General features: G+C 37.4%; 1 protein-coding gene across 1 annotated transcript in view; it reads right to left on the bottom strand.

The window, feature by feature from the left end:
• Positions 1-5453: 5453 nt before the first annotated feature.
• Positions 5454-23155, bottom strand: part of LOC128651635 (omega-hydroxyceramide transacylase-like) — a 64132-nt gene continuing 46430 nt past the window's right edge. The window contains exons 2-5 of the mRNA XM_053704640.1: positions 19457-19689; positions 18333-18398; positions 8476-8685; positions 5454-5978 (exon numbers count right to left, since the gene is read on the bottom strand). Of these exons, the coding sequence (XP_053560615.1) occupies positions 5865-5978; positions 8476-8685; positions 18333-18398; positions 19457-19689 (623 nt within the window). The 3' untranslated portion in view covers positions 5454-5864. The remainder of the gene's footprint in view (positions 5979-8475; positions 8686-18332; positions 18399-19456; positions 19690-23155) is intronic.

The raw sequence follows: 23155 nt of genomic DNA, 5'->3' as shown, positions 1-23155 counted from the left end.
GCCAAGTACAACGCCCATATTTTTTGGCGCCAAGTATGATGCCACATCCTCTGGCACAGAAAACGACGCCCACATTTTTTGGCGCAAAAAACGTCTGTAACACACATGCGTCAAAAAATGACGCAACCACGAACAAACTTCCGGCGTCAACTATTGCGCTGGAAATGACAAAATTTTGCGCCAAAAAAGTTTGCGCCAAGAATGACGCAATAAATTGAAGCATTTTCTGCCCCCGCGAGCCTAACAGCCTGCAGGGAAAAAAGTCAATTGAAAATTTTTAAGGTAAGAAAAAAATATTTATTCATATGCATTATCCCAAATAATGAAACTGACAGTCTGAATGAAGGAATACTGATTATCCTGAATCATGGCAAATATAAGTTTAAACACATATATTTAGAACTTTACATATAAAGTGCCCAACCATAGCTTAGAGTGTCATAAATGAAATAAGACTTACTTACCCTAAGACACTCATCTACATATAGTAGATAGCCAAACCAGTACTGAAACGAGAATCAGTAGAGGTAATGGTATATAAGAGTATATCGTCGATCTGAAAAGGGAGGTAGGAGAAGAAATCTCTACGACCGATAACAGAGAACCTATGAAATAGATCCCCTAGAGGAAGACCATGGTATTCAAATAGGCAATACTCTCTTCACATCCCTCTGACATTCACTGCACTCTGAGAGGAAAACAGGGCTTCAGCCTGCTGCAAAGCGCATATCAACGTAGAATCTAGCACAAACTTACTTCACCACCTCCATGGGAGGCAAAGTTTGTAAAACTGAATTGTGGGTGTGGTGAGGGGTGTATTTGTAGGCATTTTGAGGTTTGGGAAACTTTGCCCCTCCTGGTAGGAATGTATATCCCATATGTCACTAGCTCATGGACTCTTGCTAATTACATGAAAAAAATATAATATAGGTGTCGGCGATGTTAGGGGCAGCAGATTAGGGGTTCATAGGGATACTGTAGGTGGCGGGGTTAATAATATAATGCAGGTGTCAGCGATAGCGGGGGCGGCAGATTAGGGGTTAATGAGTGTAAGATTAGGGGTGTTTAGACTCGGGGTTCATGTTAGGGTGTTAGGTGCAGACTTAGAAAGTGTTTCCCCATAGGAAACAATGGGGCTGCGTTGGGAGCTTAACGCTGCTTTTTTGCAGGAGTTAGGTTTTTTTTCATCCAAAAATGCCCCATTGTTTCCTATGGGGGAATTGTGCACGAGCACGTTTTGCCAGCTTACCGCTACCGTAATCAACGCTGGTATTGAGGGTTGAAGTGGCCCCTCAGACAACTCTAAATACCAGCGTTGTCTTAAGGGTGCATTGGGAAAAAAAGCAGCGTTAGCTACGCGGATCTTTACCGACAAAACTCTAAATCTAGGCGAAAGAGTTTAAAAAAAGTATAGTTTGCACTCTTGACAGTTAATTAGGAGAGAAATTATACATAGTGGCAAGTGTATTGTTTGTCACTCTGCCTTTATCTCTTATAATATGCAAATGAACTTTGCTATAAGTGAACTTAAGCAGTTTGCAAAGAAACAGAAGTTGAACAGAGAACATTATAAATGGAAGATCAAGAAGGAGCTGAAATGAGGAATGCAGAAACAAAATAGAGATTTGTGCCAAAAAGTAGAAGATCTAGAAAACTTTCCTAGAGTAATTAATGGAAAGACCACATTTTTTCTTCATTTTCAAATCCAAAAGAAAGATTGCAATGTTATTCGACAAGAAATGGGAGGATACAATTTATAAGGTTATACAAGATAGAGAAGGAAGGTATTAATTAGTTGGAGTTAATATATTTAGCTGTTTTTATACAAGTTATAACTTCTATGGACCAATGAAACAAGATAAAAACAAATGTGGGATATGAGTATATATAGATATATATATATATTTCTTTTTGCATACGAAGAGAAGCGCGCTCTACCAGGAATGAACAGCTAATCACCTAGTTCTATGGCGATTTACCACCCGGAAGCAGCCTCTTTTAGACCAGTGTGCTTTTCACAGAGGAAAACTTTCCTGAAGTATAGCAGTCTGATCCCGACAAGTAAGGTCTGTCCAGCCCCGAAATACGAGGCAATTCTCCTCTGAACAAGGAACGATCTTCTGGGGTTGTCATGTTCCTTGTTCAGAGGAGAATTGCCTGGTATTTCAGGGCTGGACTGACCTTACTTGACGGGATCAGACTGATATACTTCAGGAATTGCTGCTTCCGGGTGGTAAATCGCCATAGAACTAGTTGATGAGCTGTTGTTCATTCCTGGTAGAGCGCTTCTCTCTTCGTATGCAAATTAAAATGACCCGGGGAAGTCTCCCTGTGGGTGATGGGGGAAACCAGACGTGGACTCCTTGCCCAGTGTGCTTAGAGGAATGTGGCTGCACCTCACTGACAAGGCCCATAGGAGGCCGAAACGATCGTCTGGGGTTGTCATGTTCCTTGTTTAGAGGTGAATTGCCTGGTATGTCGGGGCTGGACTGACCTTACTTGATGGGATCAGACTGATATACTTCAGGAAAGTTTTCTTCTGTGAAAAGCACACTGGTCTAAAAGAGGCTGCTTGCGGGTGATAAATTGCCATAGAACTAGCTGATGAGCTGTTGTTCATTCCTGGTAAAGCACTTCTCTCTTCGTATGCAAATATATATATATATAAAAATAATAATGGCTAGATACTTTAATGTAACTCCAAATTCAAATTGGATAGAATTTGAAGGGAAATGTTTGGAAAAAAAATAATAATTGAGGAAATCACATTTTTTATGAGAAAATATTACTTGATATTTTATGCATTCACTGTTTATCTTTGATATTTGGAGATTTAAAGGTCCAAATGAAGACTTTACTTTTTACACACTAAGATCACTGCAAATCCACAAGATAGCCGTCATCTTTGGAATTAGTTTCCTCCTAAAGCTCACAAATGCACATTCTATTTTTAATTCAAGAATATGGGTAACTATCAGGACATAAAGTCAATATTTCTAAATCATAAATTTATATGTTTACACACACAAGCTTCAAAAAGGGAAGTGGAACATCATTTTACTAAAGTTAACCAATTCACATATTTAGGCAAATACATTTCATGATTGATAAGGTGGAACAGAATTTAAGAAACTTGTCTTATCTTCCAAATTCTCTTATAGGTATAGCTAACTTGCTAAAGATGTGTGCGTTATCTAGAATACCCACTAAAGATCAGAGAATGGTGACTCAAATTGTTAGAACATTTTTGTGAAAAGGAAATAAAAACATAATTGGTGAAGTTCTACTAAACAATATCAGGGGGGTATGGCTCTTCCTAATATAAAATGTATAACTGGGCAACATTTTGAAAGATAGACTTAAATAGGTTTTGACTCAGTTCTCTACAATAACAGATAGAGAACAAAGGCATGGTCCACAATTTTTTGTTACCTTATATCCTACATGCAACATATAAGGAATTAAAACCTCAGATGAGATTCAAACCTATGAAGAGAAATTATAAAGTCTCTACATATTTGCCCATTTAGGGATTCCATACTTTCATGCAGGGGGTTTAAAGGGACAGTACACTGTAAAATTGTTTTTATATTAATGTATTTTTAATGACTTGTTATTCCAGCTGCAGAGTATAAAATGAGAAATTACATTTTCAGGTTTATTTGTGTATATGAAGTAGCTGGTTTTGTGCTTTTAAACCACAGCCTATTACAATGGGTTGAGCTTTAGGTATGTTATCACTTTGTGTACACACACTTGCTTCCTTATCTTATGTTTGTCTGGAAAACTAAAGCTCCATACATAGAGAGAACAATGGAAAATTATTTTATTACTTAACTATCCTGCACCCCACTGTGAGTTTAAACACAGCCAGCAGAAGAAATTACTTAGGCTATTCAATAGCTGAGACTCCAGTATCAAAACTTCCAGTATAGGTTGGGAAACCACAAACTAAATCAGCTATTTCAAAGGCCAAAATAGGGGTAAAGGAGCTACTTGTAAACAATTTAATATACTCCAGCTGGTAAAATGGATCCTAGGGAATAATTTAAATGGGAGAAATTTTTTGGAGTGAACTGTCCCTTTAAGCTCAATTTTCAAGGATTGGAATTTAAACATATTAAGGATATTAGTAAAATTATTTAATATTCTAGTCAACAGATTTTGTTTTTAAAACATTTAAATCATTAAATGAGCTATCTAAAGAATATCAATAGAAATTGTAACATCTTAGGCATTATGCTAACAATTTGATAAAAAAATATTTGGCAAACTCATTATCTTAAAAAAAAAAAAAAATGGGCAATTTAAAAATAGATTCTCTGTATCTACTTTATACAATTAGTTTGTGGAATGGGAGACCTGGAAAATTAGCCAGTACAGAATGGGTTAACATGTTGCAAATAAATATAACTCAGGAAGATATTAAAAAGTCTTAATATGGTTAGAAGATCCACAGACACAATTTAGATTCATTAATAAAGATTATGAGACCCATTTATCAAGCTCCAAATGGAGCTTGAAGGGCCGTGTTTCTGGCGAGTCTTCAGACTCGCCATAAACACCAGTTATGAAGCAGCGGTCTAAAGACCGCTGCTCCATAACCCTGTCCGCCTGCTCTGATGAGGCGGACAGGAATCACCGGAATTCAACCCGATCGAGTACGATCGGGTTGATTGACACCCTTGTGAGCTGCTGGTGCAATGCTGAATATGGAGAGCGTATTGCTCTCCGCATTCAGCGATGTCTGTCGGACCTGATCCGCACTGTCGGATCAGGTCATATGATACATATGATAAATAGGCCTCTATGTAACAATAGGTTGGATTCTTAAATAGAGAGTACATCGTATGGATCATTATCCTAAGAGCTCTTCACATTCTACAAATTCAATGTACTATTTATGGGACTGTCCTAAAGTCTCTTTTTATTTTAAAAAGATTGTAAAAGTTCACATTAAATTAAGAAAATTTAAAAATGTTTGATTTTTTGATAGTCATGAATGACCAAATAAAAGCATAGAACTGATAACTAATACTATCCTCCTTTCCTATAAATTAATATTTAGAATCTTAAGAAACTGTTGCAGGGACAAGTATTTATTGAACCATATGATATGTTGTTTGGTAAATCTAAAAGAGAGTTGTTTTAAGGAAACATAGGGACAATACCTAGATATTTTAGAAAACAACAAAAAGAGAATATTTTATCTCTACTGAATTGTGAGTAGGTTAAGATGATATCTATTGCTTTTTCTTTTATTGTTAGAGGCAGATACTTTTATTAACCTAAAATGTAATATATGATTGTAAATTTTGGTTGAAAAGATCATTTGTATGAAGTTGAAACAATTGTTGGATTTTGTAATAAACTTAATAAATAAAAAAAAAATCACTGGAAAGAAATGTAAAATAGAATGCAAAAAAAACAAAAAGACGAGAGACAAAAATATGTTTGATTATAGGAGTAAATTGGATTTTTTTAATTGTATGCTCTGTTTCATGAACATTTCATTTTAACTTCTAAAAGCCTTTAACCTTAGAAAGAAATTACTAAAATAATAAATAAATAAATAAGTTGAAACAGTCATAAAAGAAAGACAAAGCCCTAAATGTCCATCTATTCATCTCCTTTCCATCCTAGACCCTGGCTGGGGTAAAAATATGGACAGGAGAAATACATATAAATAATGTCCTTGTTAAGGCTTTGGAAAAATACATAAAATGAAATATTTTATACGAAATGGAATGTAGGTATTTAATGTATATTAGAAAATCCAATTTGCAGCATGTACATTTTCATAGCTTACACACATTTTATTTTCATGTGTCTGGAATATATTTTATGGTGGAGTTAGTAGTACTTTAACAACTCTTCTGAATCTTCCTTGATTTTGAGTTTGGAATCTTTAACCTATTGCTTGTTTTTAAAAATAAAATTGCGTCTTTATAACCTTGGCAGTAGAATTCCCGGAGCAACTGTAAATAGAAAAAAGAAAAAAGTTTTTTATGACTTGTTTTTTATTCATAGCCACACTTGTATGATAATCAGACAGTTTTTATTAAATGTAGATGTCATGGGATACAGATGAGTTACAATATTCACTAAGCAAATAGCTTTTGCTCTATTGCTTAAAGTTGTCTATCTCCTATTTTCTTAACCAGTGTTTCTCAGACTTTTTGTAGCAAGTACCAAATATTTGCTCTATGTACCACAGCTGCAACATGTAATTATTATTAGGCTAAAAATAAAAAGCAAGAATGTGTATCCTAAAATGTGACAAACCGGTATTAGATGTAGTTTTTAGGAAGTTATTTTAAAATCAGTTTAACTGAATGCAAATGCAGCAAATTTTTAGAAAAAGAGCAATATAGTTCTTTAATATTGTGAGACATTAGAAAAAATATGAGGGAAGTATTATGTTATCACATTTCTGCATCTTACTTACTGCATCACATAAGCAGGATTAGGCTTATTTCATTGTAGCATACAACTGACACATTTTCATTATGTCATATTTTCATTCTGATATTTCACTGTGTCCCTGAAATCTGGAACACGGCCCTTCCCTAGGGTTGCCACCTGTGCTGGAATGACTCAGACAGTTAGGGTTTGAAGCTGGGTCAGTTTGGTGGGAAACAGCCACAGCCATAAAGGGTGACATTGTGCATTTGCAACATGCTGCACATGCTTAGAGAGATTTATCTCTTGCATGTGGGTATCTTTGTGTGTGAGTGTGTCTGTACGCGTGTCTGTGTGTGTAGGTGTCTTCGTATGTGTGACTGTGTGTGTCTTGGTGTTTGTCATTGTCTTTCTGTGTGTGTGAAAGAGTATTTGTGTGTGTGAAAAAGAGTCTATGTGAGAGGATGTCTGCAAGAGTGTGTTAGTGTGAGAGAGTGTGTGTGTGTGTGTGTGTGTGAGAGAGAGTGAGTGTGAGAGAGAGTATGTGTGAATGTCTGTGTGAGTTTGTGTTTATGTGCTTTATATAATTAATACAAATATGTAGATATTAATGTTACATTGTTACATGTCACCAGTGTAGTTTACACTCAAAGGTCCAGTGTCTTATTACTTTTTTTGAAAAATTCAATTATCATAATGTATTTAATAGTGCCTGATATTTTTAAACAGTATTTTGTATATTATTGTGGACTTTGTGAGTTAGCCCTCCGTTGAATACATTTTAATGGCTGTATATATGATTTTCTTTTGTTTACAAGAACTAGAGTGGTTACGGAAGTGGACATTTCCGGTGTTTCCTGTAAAAGACTTAACTTTAATGCCCAATTTAGAAGATTTTTTGTTATTAAAAAAGGTGTCCTATATTTGGGACTGTTTTAAGGTTTTTAAGAGATTTTACATGTCTTTTTGTTGAATGATATGTTTAATTTTTTGTTTATTATTTATATTTATTAAATGTGCCTATTGTGTTATCGTTAGCATCGTGTTGCACAGCAGACTCCTTTTTTTCTATAGTCTTTTCATTTTAAGGAAAAGAAGAACTTGCTTTTGTTTTTGCTGTGTGATTGGGGTATTGCACAGGTTACTAATTGAACATGTTACGGTGTTTCTTAACCTTCAGCACACAATGGCTGTTTCATCAGGCTTACAATGATAACCATTTATAAATTGCCTATATATAAAAAGGGATTGTCCCGATTCCCCAACTAAACATACCAGTTTGTAAATCAAATTATTAAAATATATAATGAAACTGACATTAAGTGCTTAAAAAGGTATAGAAAGTTTGAAATTAAAACATGCATGGGCGCATTGCAATTTGAAAGAGAGATATTTTTGCAATATACTTCCATTAGACAAATGCTTCTAGTAAAAGTAATTAGTGTTTTTCTGCAGCATGTGCACATATCCTGTGAGGGCTTGTGCACCAATATTCAAACACCACACCTCAGAGAGTCAGCGGTGGCTTGTACGACACAAATTGCAATTTCACAGAAGCAATACACACAACAGCCAGCAATCTGAGCAGACATGATGTTTGAATACTAGTGCATGGGCTCTCACAGAATATGTGCGTACTGTATCCCGCAGAAAAGTAGTAATATCTTTTACTAGAAGCATTTTTGCCAATGGAAGAATATTGTGAAAATTCTCCTATTTCAAATGTAAATGGACTTATACACGTTTTAATTTTGATCCTTTTAAGGCTGAGAAACACATCTGACTACAGAATATTGCCATGCACATATGGATATCACAGACATTATATAGTGATATTCATATGTACATAAATATAGGTCCATAAATATAGGTGACTGTTCATTATTATTTTATGCAGCAAAATTTACCCATTCAAATTTGTAGATGGGATATGCATTTTACCATCAGCCTAGAGGCAGAGCTATCATTAATAGGTAAATAAATTTCAATGGCAAAGAAAGTCACATAAATACGTATCAGAGATACTGTAAACATAATAACTGTTTCACTTGCACCCCTGAACACGGTACTTACTATGGAACTAGGAGGGAATAAGGAATAGCTGACTCTGCACATATTCTGCGCGGACAACTGAAAGCTTGTATTGCAAATCTGTAGACAATAGTGACTGACAGGGCAGTCTCGTGGACATATGTCAATCTCTCCTGTGAACGGAGAGACTGTTATCATAGAGGTATGGTCAAAAAGAGGCTGGAAGTTTGTAAATCCCCCATCAATGTATCTCTGCAAAAAGAAATATATTTCAGTTAGTAAAATAAAACTTAGTTTAATGTAAAACAGCTAAAGGTAAATCTGCTGTCCCCTTGGATTTTTGCATTCTTTTGTCCGTTGATATTATACTTACATTGATATGACAGCGATATACCGTATAGGAACAAGAAGATTTTATAAAAAATACTAGTATAGCATCTACACTTGGCAGTTAGAAGATCAAATGCGTACTGTGTATTGCACCACATCAGCAGCCAGGCAGATGGAAGTATCACGCTACTAAGGTCATACCTCCCAACATGTGTGGCTAATAATAAGCAACATAGGAAGTTGAGGAGGGCCGTTGTAGTGTTGTGAACGGGACCATGTTGGACAGTCACAGGCTGCGTTTGTATATATTAACCCCCTAGACACCAGAAAACACTGTGTAGCAACTACATCTGTTGCTTGTGATTGATGACAAATACTAGCAGTGTATATGTGCGTATTAGATTTTAGCATTTTATAGCTATAATTTGCATTGGAATGCCTTTTTAAACAACATTGCTGTATGATTTTCCCTGCATTTTAATATATATTTTTTATAGTTATTTCACTTTTAGGAGCCAGTAAAAATATTGAGCCAGCCATCTTCTTCTCAGAAGATATATACAGTCATGGCCAAAAAACAGAATTTATGCTTACCTGATAAATTTCTCTCTTGTGATGTATCGAGTCCACGGATTCATCCATACTTGAGGGATATTCTCCTTCCCTACAGGAAGTAGCAAAGAGAGCACCCACAGCAGAGCTGTCTATATAGCTTCTCCCTTAGCTCTGCCCCCCAGTCATTCGACCGAAGGCTAGGAAGAAAAAGGAGAAACTATAGGGTGCAGTGGTGACTGAAGTTTTTTAATTAAAAATATACTACCTGTCTTAAACAGACAGGGCGGGCCATGGACTCGATACATCACAAGAGAAAGAAATTTATCAGGTAAGCATAAATTCTGTTTTCTCTTGTAAGATGTATCGAGTCCACGGATTCATCCATACTTGTGGGATACCAATACCAAAGCTTTAGGACACGGATGAAGGGAGGGACAAGACAGGTACCCTAAACGGAAGGCACCACTACTTGTAAAACCTTTCTCCCAAAAATAGCCTCCGAAGAAGCAAAAGTATTGAATTTGTAAAATTTCGAAAAAGTATGAAGCGAAGACCAAGTCGCCGCCTTACAAATCTGTTCAACAGAAGCCTAATTTTTAAAAGCCCATGTGGAAGCCACTGCTCTAGTAGAATGTGCAGTAATTCTTTCAGGAGGCTGCTGGCCAGCAGTCTCATAAGCCAAACGGATGATGCTTTTTAGCCAAAAAGGAAAGAGGTAGCCGTAGCCTTTTGACCTCTCCGTTTACCAGAATAAACAACAAACAATGAGGATGTTTGACGGAAATCTTTAGTTGCTTGTAAGTAGAACTTTAAAGCACGAACCACATCAAGATTGTGCAACAGACGTTCCTTATTTGATGAAGGATTAGGACACAGAGAAGGAACAACAATCTCCTGATTGATATTCCTATTAGAAACAACCTTAGGAAGAAACCTAGGTTTGGTACGCAAAACCACCTTATCTGCATGGAAAAAGCAGATAACTCAGAAACTCTTCGAGCCGAAGAGATAGCTACTAAAAACAAAACTTTCCAAGATAGAAGCTTAATATCTATGGAATGCATAGGTTCAAACGGAAACCCTTGAAGAACATTAAGAACCAAGTTTAGGCTCCATGGTGGAGCAACAGGTTTAAATACAGGCTTGATCCTGACCAAGGCCTGACTGAAGGCTTGAACGTCTGGAACATCTGCCAGACGTTTGTGTAAAAGAATAGACAAAGCAGATATTTGTCCTTTTAAGGAACTAGCTCATAATCCCTTCTCCAATCCTTCTTGGAGAAAGGACAAAATTCTAGGAATCCTAATCTTACTCCATGAGTAACCCATGGATTCACACCAACAAAGATATCTGCTCCAAATCTTATGATAGATTTTCCTGGTGACAGGCTTTCTAGCCTGAATCAGGGTATCAATGACCGACTCAGAGAAACCATGCTTTGATGGAATCAGGCGTTCAATCTCCAAGCAGTCAGATGCAGAGAAATTAGATTTGGATGCTTGAATGGACCTTGGATTAGAAGGTCCTGCCTCATTGGCAGAGTCCACGGTGGAACAGATGACATGTCTACCAGGTCTGCATACCAAGTCCTGCGTGGCCACGCAGGCGCTATCAGAATCACCGAAGCTCTCTCCAGCTTGATTCTGGCAACCAGACGTGGGAGGAGAGGAAATGGTGGAAATACATACGCCAGATTGAAGGACCAGGGCACTGCTAGAGTATCTATCAGTACCGCCTGGGGATCCCGGGACCTGGACCCGTAACAAGGAAGTTTGGCGTTCTGTCGGGACGCCATCAGATCCAATTCTGGTGTGCCCCATAGCTGAGTCAGCTGGGCAAATACCTCCGGATGGAGCTCCCACTCCCCCGGATGAAAAGTCTGACGACTTAGGAAATCCGCCTCCCAGTTCTCTACCCCTGGGATATGGATTGCTGAGAGATGGCAAGAGTGATATTCCGCCCATCGGATTATTTTGGTTACCTCCATCATCGCTAGAGAACTCCGTGTTGCTCCTTGATGATTGATATAGGCTACAGTCGTGATGTTGTCCGACTGAAATCTGATGAATTTGGCCACAGCTAGCTGAGGCCATGCCTGAAGTGCATTGAATATCGCTTTCAGTTCTAGAATGTTTATCGGGAGGAGAGATTCCTCCCGAGACCATCTGGCCTGCAGAAACACATTCCCTGAGACAGGTGGTCCTAAGACAACCACCAGAGAAGAGAATCTCTGGTCTCTTGGTCCAGATGCAGTTGAGGAGATAAATCTGCATAATCCCCATTCCACTGTTTGAGCATGCATAGTTGCAGTGGTCTGAGGTGTAGGCGGGCATAAGAAACTATGTCCATTGCCGCTACCATGAGTCCGATTACCTCCATACACTGAGCCACTGATGACTGAGGAATGGAATGAAGAGCTCAGCAAGTGATTAAAAGTTTTGATTTTCTGACCTCCGTCAGAAATATTTTCATTTCTACTGAGTCTATCAGAGTGCCTAGGAAGGAAACTCTTGTGAGAGGGACGAGAGAACTCTTTTTTATGTTCACCTTCCATCCGTGAGATCTCAGAAAAGCCAACACGATGTCCGTGTGAGACTTGACTAGCTGGAAAGTCGACGCCTAAATTAAGATGTCGTCTAGATAAGGCGCCACTGCTATACCCCGCAGTCTTAGAACCGCCAAAAGGGACCCTAGCATCTTTGTGAAAATTCTGGGAGCCGTGGCCAACCTGAAAGGAAGGGCCACAAACTGGTAATGCCTGTCCAGAAAAGCGAATCTGATCTGAAAGTTCCCTCTTTTTTGGGAACCACAAACAGGTTGGAGTAAAAACCTAGCCCTTGTTCCGCTCTTGGAACTGGGCGGATCACTCCAATGGTATGTAGGTCTTGTACACAGCGTAAGAACGCCTCTCTCTTTGTCTGGTTTGCAGACAATTGAGGAATGTGAAATCTCCCCCTTGGAGGGTAGTCTTTTAAGTCCAGAAGATATCCTTGGGACACAATTTCTAAAGCCCAGGAATCGTGAACATCTATTGCCCAAGCCTGAGCGAAGAGAGAGAGTCTGCCCCCTACTAGATCCGGTCCCGGATCGGGGGCTTCCCCTTCATGCTGTCTTAGAGGCAGCAGCAGGCTTATTGGCCTGTTTACCTTTGTTCCAAGCCTGGTTAGGTCTCCAGACTGACTTGGATTGGACAGAATTCCCCTCTTGCTTTGCTGCAGGGGAAGCTGAAGCGGGACCTTTGAAGTTTCGAAAGGAACGAAAATTATTTTGTTTGGTCCTCATCATATTTGTTTTATCCTGAGGGAGGGCATGGCCTTTCCTTCCAGTGATGTCTGAAATAATTTCTTTCAGTGCAGGCCCGAATAGGGTCTTTCCTTTGAAAGGGATGTTCAACAACTTAGATTTTGATGACACATCAGCAGACCAGGACTTAAGCCATAACGCTCTGCATGCTAAAATGGCAAAACCTGAAATATTTGCCGCTAATTTAGCCATTTGGAAAGCTGCATCTGTAATGAAAGAATTAGCCAACTTAAGGGCCTTAATTCTTTCCATAATATCCTCTAATGGAGTCTCCACCTGGAGAGCCTCTTCTAGAGCCTCAAACCAGAAAGCAGCTGCAGTAGTTACAGGAACAATGCATGCAATAGGTTGGAGAAGAAAGCCTTGATGAACAAAAATTTTCTTTAGGAGACCCTCTAATTTTTTATCCATAGGATCTTTGAAAGCACAACTGTCTTCGATAGGTATAGTTGTACGCTTAGCAAGAGTAGAAATAGCTCCCTCCACCTTAGGAACAGTCTGCCACGAGTCCTGTATGGTGTCAGATATGGGAAACATTTTCTTAAAAACAGGAGGGGGAGCGAACGGAATACCTGGTCTATCCCACTCCTTAGTAACAATAGTCACAATCCTCTTAGGGACTGGAAAAACATCAGTGTAAACAGGAACCTCTAAGTATCTGCCCATTTTACACAATTTCTCTGGGACCACTATAGGGTCACAATCGTCTAGAGTAGCTAATACCTCCTTGAGCAATAAGCGGAGGTGTTCAAGCTTAAATTTAAAGGCCGTCATATCAGAATCTGTCTGAGGGAGCGTCTTTCCTGAATCAGAAATCTCTCCCTCAGATAACAAATCCCTTACCCCTACTTCAGAAAATTGTGAGGGTATATCGGATACGGCTACTAAAGCGTCAGACGGCTCAGCATTTGTTATTAACCCAGAGCTGTCATGCTTTCCTTGTAAACCAGGCAGTTTAGAGAAAACCTCTGTGAGGGTTTTATTCATAACTATAGCCATGTCTTGTAAAGTAAACAAATTTGACGCATTAGAGGTACTTGGCGTCACTTGTGGGGGCGTTACTGGTTGTGACACTTGGGGAGAGCTAGATGCTAAACCCTCATTTCCTTCCAACTGAGAATCATCTATTGCAATATTTTTAAGTTCTAAAATATGCTCTTTATAATTTATAGACATATCAGTGCAAGTGGGAAACATTCTAAGAGGGGGTTCCACAATGGCTTCTAAACACATAGAACAAGGATTTTCCTTGGTGTCAGACATATTAAACAGGCTAGTAATGAAACAAACAAACTTGGAAAACACTTTAATAAAAAACGGTATTGTGCCTTTAAGAGAAAAAAAGCTGCACAAACTCTGCAAAAGAGTGTAAAAAAGCAGTAAACAAAACGAAATTTTTACAGTAGCATCATAAAGCCTTAGGAAATTTGCACCACTATGCAAATAAACAATTAACCCCTTAATGTAAAAACCGGATTGAAAAAAACTTCAAAACCGGTAAAATAACGTTCAGCACCTTGCCACAGCTCTGCTGTGGCGCCTACCTGCCCTTTAGGAATGATTTGTGGGGAAAAAAAACTCTTTACAGCCCTCAAATACAGCAGGAATCTCTGGACAAGTAGCTGGATGCTTCTGAGGTAAATAAACTGTGGGTTAATAACCCTTAAACAAGCCACAAAGACCCCTTAAAGTCCCTCAAAAAACGTTATATTTTCAATAAAACCAAAACGTTTTTTCCTATTAGTGTCACCAGTAACTATGAGCCCTTTATGCAAGCTTGGATTCCTCTTTTACTGAATACAGCTTACCTTTCCCTCATGGGGATATTGCCAGCCTTTTCTAGAAATAACACAGTCTGTCTAGAAAAAAATAGGCTGAACATACCTTAATGCAGTTTAGCCTGCAAACTGTTCCCCCAACTGAAGTTTTCCTGTACTCTTCAGCCCTTATGAGAACAGCAGTGGATCTTAGTTACAAAATGCTAAGATCATCATCCTCCTTGCAGAAATCTTCATCCTTTTCTGCCAGAGAGTAAATAGTACACACCGGTACCATTGCTGTGGGTGCTCTCTTTGCCACTTCCTGTAGGGAAGGAGAATATCCCACAAGTATGGATGAATCCGTGGACTCGATACATCTTACAAGAGAAATATTGGCACCCCTGCATTTCTGTCAGGTATTGCATCACTTTGCACAGAAAACTGGTCCACTGCCTCTGAAGCTGCGGTCCGCAATCTGCCCGATCCTATAGGATCGGGCTGATTGACACCCCCTGCTAGCAGCCGATTGGCCACAAATCTGCAGTTCTGGTGAAGAAAAAATTGATAATAGGTGTAAATTAGAAAGTTGCTTAAAATTGCATTCTCTATCTGAATCATGAAAGAAAAAAATTTGGGTTTAGTGTCCCTTTAACTATAGATTGTAAATTAAAGTCAGTGAATTTAGCTGAATCAGAAAAAAGTGAATTTCTGGCGGACACAATACGCCTGCCAGGTGAATTGTCCAAATATGTGTGGATTTTGGGTAATAAGTATAATACTGGAACCTCAGGGTGTTCAACCATTGTGAAACTCAACACATCAGCTGTAATAACACCAGCTTCATATGTACACTTAAGGTATATATGTAATTCTATATATAGCTGTACCTCAAAGTGCACCCAATGAAAACAGTTCTTTAATACAGCATTGATGCAGTATTGCCATTTGCCCAGGTTTCATATGGACAATACAGAAATGAAGGGCATGTCTTGTGCTGTCCTCCAAATGAAGAAAAAAAAAAAAAAAAAAAAAAAGATAAAGAAAGAAATATGACAGTTACAGCCGCAGTAACTGTGTGTGGTGCTGTTGAGAAAAAGCAATTGGTGCATTGTGGGAAATCAGATACAGAAAGATCACCAGGTATAGCCACAAACTGTTTGCAGAGCATCAGGTTTTGTCTTCAGCAGAAGCACCAAATGTCTGAACATCTGAGGAGTAGGGGAGAGAGAGCATAAGTTTCACCTACAACTTTCATATAATTTTAGTGCTTAAGTGAGAAAACATGCTGGCCATTAGAATATAGAGATTGCACTGAGGGGCACACTTAGGACTAGCTTATTATAATCGCTAGTCAGTTACAGGGAGTACATAAACATTATCCTATACTGCCCTCCTCTGGTGAAAAAAATATAGATTCTTGGAGAAACTTATATAAAGTAGAAACAAATATCGCAGAGGGAGCACAAGAGAGGGGGGAGAGAGAGCACAAGAGAGGAGGAGAGAAAGAGCAAAAGTGAGGGGGGAAAGAGAGAAAAAGAAAGGGGAGAGAGAGCAAAAGAGAGGGGGGAGAGAGAGAGCAAAAGAGAGGGGGAGAGAGAGCAAAAGAGAAGGGGGAGAGAGAGCAAAAGAGAAGGGGGAGAGAGCAAAAGAGAAGGGGGGAGAGAGAGAGAGCGGAAAAGAGAGGGGGAGAGAGGGAGGAATAAAGAGGGGGAGAGAGGGAGGAAAAGAGGGGGAGAGCAAAAGAGAGGGGGAGAGAGAGCAAAAGAGAGCAAAAGAGAGGGGGGGGAGAGAGAGAGCAAAAAAGAGAGAGGGGGAGAGAGCAGAAGAGAGGGGGAGAGAGAGAGCAAAAGAGAGGGGGGAAAGAGCAAAAGAGAGGGGGGATAGAGAGAGAGCAAGGAGTGGAACAGCTGTACTGCAAAAAATGTCCCGTCTAAACGAGCTTTAGGACTAGTTTATTATAATCGCTAGTCAGTTACAGGGAGTTCATAAACGTTATCCTATACTGCCCTCCTCTGGTGAAAAAATATAGATTCTTGATAAACTTATATAAAGTAGCAACAAATATTGCAGAGGGAACATAAGAGAGTGGGGAGAGAAAGAGCAAAAGAGAGTGGGGAGAGAAAGAGCAAAAGAGAGTGGGGAGAGAAAGAGCAAAAGAGAGTGAGAAAAAGAAAGAGAGAAAGAGAGAGAGAGAGAAAGAAAGAGAGAGAGAAAGAAAGAAAGAGAGAGAGAGAGAGAAAGAGAGGAGAGAGAGCAAAAGAGAGGGGGGAGAGAGAGAGAGCGAGCGGAAAAGAGAGGGGGAGAGAAGGAGGAATAGAGAGGGGGAGAGATGGAGGAAAAGAGGGGGAGAGAGGGAGGAAAAGAGAGGGGGAGAGAGGGAGGAAAAGAGAGGGGGAGAGAGGGAGGAAAAGAGAGGGGGAGAAAGGGAGGAAAAGAGAGGGGGAGAAAGGGAGGAAAAGAGAGGGGGAGAGAGAGCAAAATAGAGAGAGGGGGAAGAGAGAGAGCAAAATAGAGAGAGGGGGAGAGAGAGAGCAAAAGAGAGTGGGGATAGAGAGAGAGCAAGGAGTGGAACAGCTGTACTGCAAAAAATGGCCCGTGTACACAGGCTTTAGGACTAGTTTATTATAATCGTTAGTCAGTTACAGGGAGTACATAAACGTTATCCTATACTGCCCTCCTCTTGTGAAAAAAAAAGTTTTTTCCTTTTAGATTCTTGGATAAACGTATATTATGTAGCAACAAATGTCGCAGTATTCTCAGGTGTATATCATAATAAATTCTCATATTAAAATGGTTTAAATATAAAAGTAAAGAATTTCATAAATAGAATAATTATATGATTCAAGCACCGAGTGTTTTTTATACAGCTAACACATCATACGAGTAAAAAAACTTCTGTATAGAATAGTATTACTGTTTAATGCAATAAAATATTCTCATAAATTATGTGGTTAAACATCATGGTATCTCATATTACACAGTGAATATTCACTTTGTTTTGCAACTGATCTTATATATTGCCATTTAATGCATAGTGCTAATCTAAATATAATACGTTCATTGATAATTTACATCTAATTGTCCTATAAAGATGTACTTTCTACACAAATTATCTACAGTGTCTTTGTGCTGTGATTTTGACGTATTAATCCTTTGTCGAGTAGACTTTGGATTATACTAACTAGCATTCTCTTTCAGCCGGTTTCCTCTTTTGGCTGAATCCAGCTTCAATATGATGTATTGGCGGAACAGTATTTAGCTCAGAGAGGTATGCGCCATTCACCCTCCCACTATTTTAACCAGCAAAGTATCCAGTTATCATATGTTAAGCCAAAATCTAAGCATAATAAAAAAAAAAAAAAGGTTCCCATTTTCCCTCTTCCCCCCTTAACTGAGTTTTTGGCTTTTCCAAAAGGCAGACAGCCGTGTCCTGTCAAAAATAGCTACCTGGTTGAGATTTGCTACCTCGACGTGTGCATGCTCACAATTACGTAATCGCGCTCCACATATGTTTAAAAGGAATGTGTGGAATGAGATTTTATTTGAAAAAGCAGGAATGTAAGCTTAAGAGCCGGCCCATTTTTGGTTCAGCACCTGAGTAGAGCTTGTTGATTGGTGGCTAAATGTAGCCACCAATCAGCAAGCGCTACCCAGGTGCTGAACCAAAAATGGGCAAGCTGCTAACCTTAAATTTCATTTTTTTTTCAAATAAAGATAACAAGAGAACGGAAAAAAATAGTAAATTAGAAAGTTGCTTAAAATTGCATGCTCTATCTGAATCAAGAAATAAAAATTATTGTGGTTTAGTATCCCTTTCAATCTATATTATGAATATTGATAATTACATTTTGAAAAGTACAGACCACTACAAAATAAATGGTTGAGAAAAAAATAAAAAAAACACTAACAAAATATAAGACATAAGCAAAATAAAGAAGAGGTAAAACTCACCACTCCGCGAAATGAGGGGGGAACAATCCCACAGTAAAAAGGAACAAAGCAGCTGCATATCAATGCCTGTGGAAATATGAAAATTACAAAACCGTTCATTAATTACTACAGTTGTATGAAGTACATGAAATTTCATCAATAATCTGAAAATAAATATCCACAAAATATAGCCAATCTCTTTACTTTTAAGGCATTTTCATAGACTGTCCCTGTAATCCTATATAAAATGGCTGTGAAGACTTTGCTGAGCTGTTGAGTCACAGGCAGGTTATAATGTACAACCCCCACTTGCAAACTACCAGTAATACTTTTCTTAGGATCTTGTGTTGTGATCATCAAGTCTATCACTAGACTTTGGTGTATTTATATGATTGTTTCTGTATACCTGCAGATGCTATGCAGGTCATATCTTCATCTGGAGTGAAACTTAAAGGGACACTGAACCCAATTTTTTTCTATCGTGATTCAGATAGAGCATGCAATTTTAAGCAACTTTCTAATTTACTCCTATTATCAAATTCTTTTCATTCTATTGGTATCTTGATTTGAAATGCAAGAACGTAAGTTTAGATGCCGGCCCATTTTTGGGGAACAACCTGTGTTGTTCTTGACGATTGGTTGGGAAATTCACCGACCAATAAACAAGTGCTTTCCATGGTACTGAACCAAAAAAATAGCTTAGATGCCTTCTTTTTCAAATAAAGAAAGCAAGAGAACGAAGAAAAATTGATAATAGCAGTAAATTAGAAAGTTGTTTAAGATTGCATGCTCTATCTGAATCACGAAAGAAAAAATGTGGGTTCAGTGTCCCTTTAACTTTATGTCAAACAAAATACATAGTAAAACAAAACACAGCATTTTTTTTAGAATGTCCCTTTAAACCAAACTTTAGTGATTTTTGGGTTTCATTTCTTTCTTTTGAGATTCAGAGAGAGGATGCAATCTTACAAAGTTTCTATTTGACTTCTATTATCAAATATGCTTCTTCCCCATTGTATTTTTTTAGCTGAAGAGATACCTGGGTATCTAGCAGTAATTCTGATGAGTTTTCATTATTATTATTATTATTATGAGTTATTTGTAGAGCACCCACAGATTGTGCAGCTCACACTATTGAATCTTACCTGGATAACTTCTTCTTTGGATTTGAAATCAGAAACCAGAATATTTTTCCCATCTGACAACCGAGTAAGTGCGACATGCAGTCTGCCTGTGGCTAACTCATGTGCATTGTCAGGCACAAACTTGAGTAAAGCCTTCTTTAGAAATCCAGTTAAATTAAAGCATGGATAAAATGGTCCTGGTATAGTCTTCCTGGCCTCTATTGCAGCCTCAAGGAAAGTCTTCTGAAGTTCATCTACACAAAACAGTAAACTGCTTATTAAAATAAACAAATATTATTTAACGGAGTAAAATTAATAACCCATAACAAGGTACATAAATTATATTTTCCCTAATGATCTTACACTATTTTGTAAAGTTTATATCAGCATAGAGACAATTAAATAACGCTGGATTATGTTGTCAACCCCCCTACCTTGAAAATGTCTTTTTAGCAAACTATAGTTACTGCCTGCCCCAAAGACTCACTCAGAAGTGAGCTTCTGCTGCTGTGAAATACACATTGACCTTGATTAAAAAAAACATATTGTGAAACATATCTTGCATATATACATGTTTTTATAAGTGTATATATGTATATACATACATACATACACATATATACATATCAATATACATACATACACATATAAACACATATATACATATCAATATACATACATACACATATAAACACATATATACATATCAATATACATACATACACATATAAACACATATATACATATCAATATACATACATACACATATAAACACATATATACATATCAATATACATACATACACATATAAACACATATATACATATCAATATACATACATACACATATAAACACATATATACATATCAATATACATACATACACATATAAACACATATATACATATCAATATACATACATACACATATAAACACATATATACATATCAATATACATACATACACATATAAACACATATATACATATCAATATACATACATACACATATAAACACATATATACATATCAATATACATACATACATACACATATAAACACATATATACACACACATGACTATACATACATACACATATAAACACATGAATATACATACAAACACATATATACACATGATTATACATACAAACACATATATACACACATGATTATACACATGAATATACATACATACAAAAACACATATATACACACACACGACTATACACACATACACATGAATATATATACATACATACATAAACACACACACACACATATATATATATATATATATATATATATATATATATATATATATATATATATATATATATATATATATATATATATATACACACACACACACACATAATTATCCATCCATACACACAAATATATACACATATATACACACAAATATACATACATAAAAACGTATATACATACATATATAAACACATGAATATACATACATACATATATAAACACAGATATACACATGAATATACATACATACACATATAAACACATGTATACACATAAATATACATACATATATAAAAACCATGTATATACATACATATATAAACACATATATACACATGAATATACATACATACACATATAAACACATTAATACACATAAATATACATAGAAGAAAATGTTGTTTGTATTTCTAAATAGAGCTAGGGGTCTAATATGAGGTTTGATTAGAGCAAATGGCTGAAAGACATCATGCAGGGCCATGTGGTCTCATTGTTTAACTCTTCCTGTCTTTATGGTTTATTGATCATCATCACTTTAATACAATGACAACATATTTTATTCACATAAAAAGCAATTAGTTGTGTGATAGATGCCAAGTGAGCAAAATGTAGCATTTAACCGTTTAGCTGTAAACACACAATCACATGATTGGGCTCATGTTGGCAGCTGTGAAGTATATTTCCACAGATTTGTGTGGAACCGTTTAATAATTGTTTTTTTTTTTATTTATTCTTAGACTATGACTATTGATTTGTAACATTACAGTATTGCTCAGATGAATGAACGCCACGATTCTCATGCAATAACCAACGGCTCCTTGTGACTCCTGCTATGCTGCATTAAAGGGAAATTGAAGTGATGAATTCATTTTAAATGTATCACTTTCATTCCAGCGTGTATATAATAAAAATATTTGTATTTGTTGTAACAAAAAAAAGTATACATTTAATTACAAACAACATTCCCACAAAGGCATTCATTATCTTATATTACAGCCACTTATGGAATAGAATGCTTATTATATCCCCTGACATCAAAGCTTTTACTTCCAACAAAAGAAAAAAAAATCTTGAAATTATAGTTTTTTAATATGGTCTTTCATTCATTGAATATTCTTTTATGCAGCTCCTTTTTCTAAATGTCCTTATTTTCTGTGCAGAATAATGCAGCTTGTTTAGATGTGATTGAGAACCAATATAATGACAACAATAGTCACTAAAATATTACAATAAATACTTGTCATGGTTTCCAAGCCAAGAAGTAATGCTCATAGACTCAGAGTCAGTCACCTGCTGCAGTCATGTGTGCTGTATTCTGTTAAGAATTAGTTGGCTCAGAAATTAACATTGTCTGTTTAAAATCTGCCAATAAATCTAGGCACACTGCTTAAAATCTTTAAAACCAATAACCCTCAGTTTTCAGACATGGCACGTGCAGACAATCTCTTGCACATGATTCAATAAAGCCTTTAACCATATCTTATCCTCCTCATTACTATTTAAAAGGGACAGTAAAGTCCAAATTAAAATTTCATTATTCAAATAGGGCACGTAAACCACTTTCCAATTTACTTTTTTCATCAAATTTGCTTTGTTCTCTTGTTATTCTTAGTTGAAAGCTAAACTAAGGTAGGCTCATTTGCTAATTTCTAAGCTCTTGAAGGCCGCCCCTTTTCTGAATGCAGCTGACAGTTTTTTTCACAGCTAGAGGATGTTAGTTCATTTGTGCAATATAGATAACATTGCACTCATTCCTGTGGAGTTATTTAAGATTCAACACTAATTGCCTGCAATGCAAGTCTGTCAAAAGAACTGCAGGCAAAAGAATAAGGAGGCAGTCAGCAGAAGCTTAGATATAAGGTAATCAAAGAGGTAAAATGTATATTAATAAAACAGTCACCTAGATTTAGAGTTCTGCGGCCAAAGGGGTGCGTTAGCTACGCATGCTTTTTTCCCCCGCACCTTTTAAACAACGCTGGTATTTAGAGTTCTCAGAAAGGCTGCGTTAGGCTTTAAAAAGGGAGCGTACAGGCATATTTACCGCCACTGAAACTCTCAATACCAGCAGTGCTTACGGACGCGGCCAGCTTCAAAAACGTGCTCGTGCACGATTCCCCCATAGGAAACAATGGGGCAGTTTGAACTGAAAAAAACATAACACCTGCAAAAAAGCAGAGTTCAGCTCCTAACGCAGCCCCATTGTTTCCTATGGGGAAAAACTTCCTAAGTCTGCACCTAACACCCTAACATGTACCCCGAGTCTAAACACCCCTAACCTTACAATTATTAACCCCTAATCTGCCGCCCCCGCTATCGCTGACCCCTGCATATTATTTTTAACCCCTAATCTGCTGCCCCTAACACCGCCGACCCCTATATTATATTTATTAACCCCTAATCTGCCGCCCCCAACGTCGCCGCCACACCCTATATTATATTTATTAACCCCTA

Source organism: Bombina bombina, chromosome 3, assembly GCF_027579735.1.
Source record: "Bombina bombina isolate aBomBom1 chromosome 3, aBomBom1.pri, whole genome shotgun sequence".
In the NCBI taxonomy this organism is placed as follows: domain Eukaryota; kingdom Metazoa; phylum Chordata; class Amphibia; order Anura; family Bombinatoridae; genus Bombina; species Bombina bombina.
This window is presented reverse-complemented; position numbering and strand designations above follow the sequence as displayed.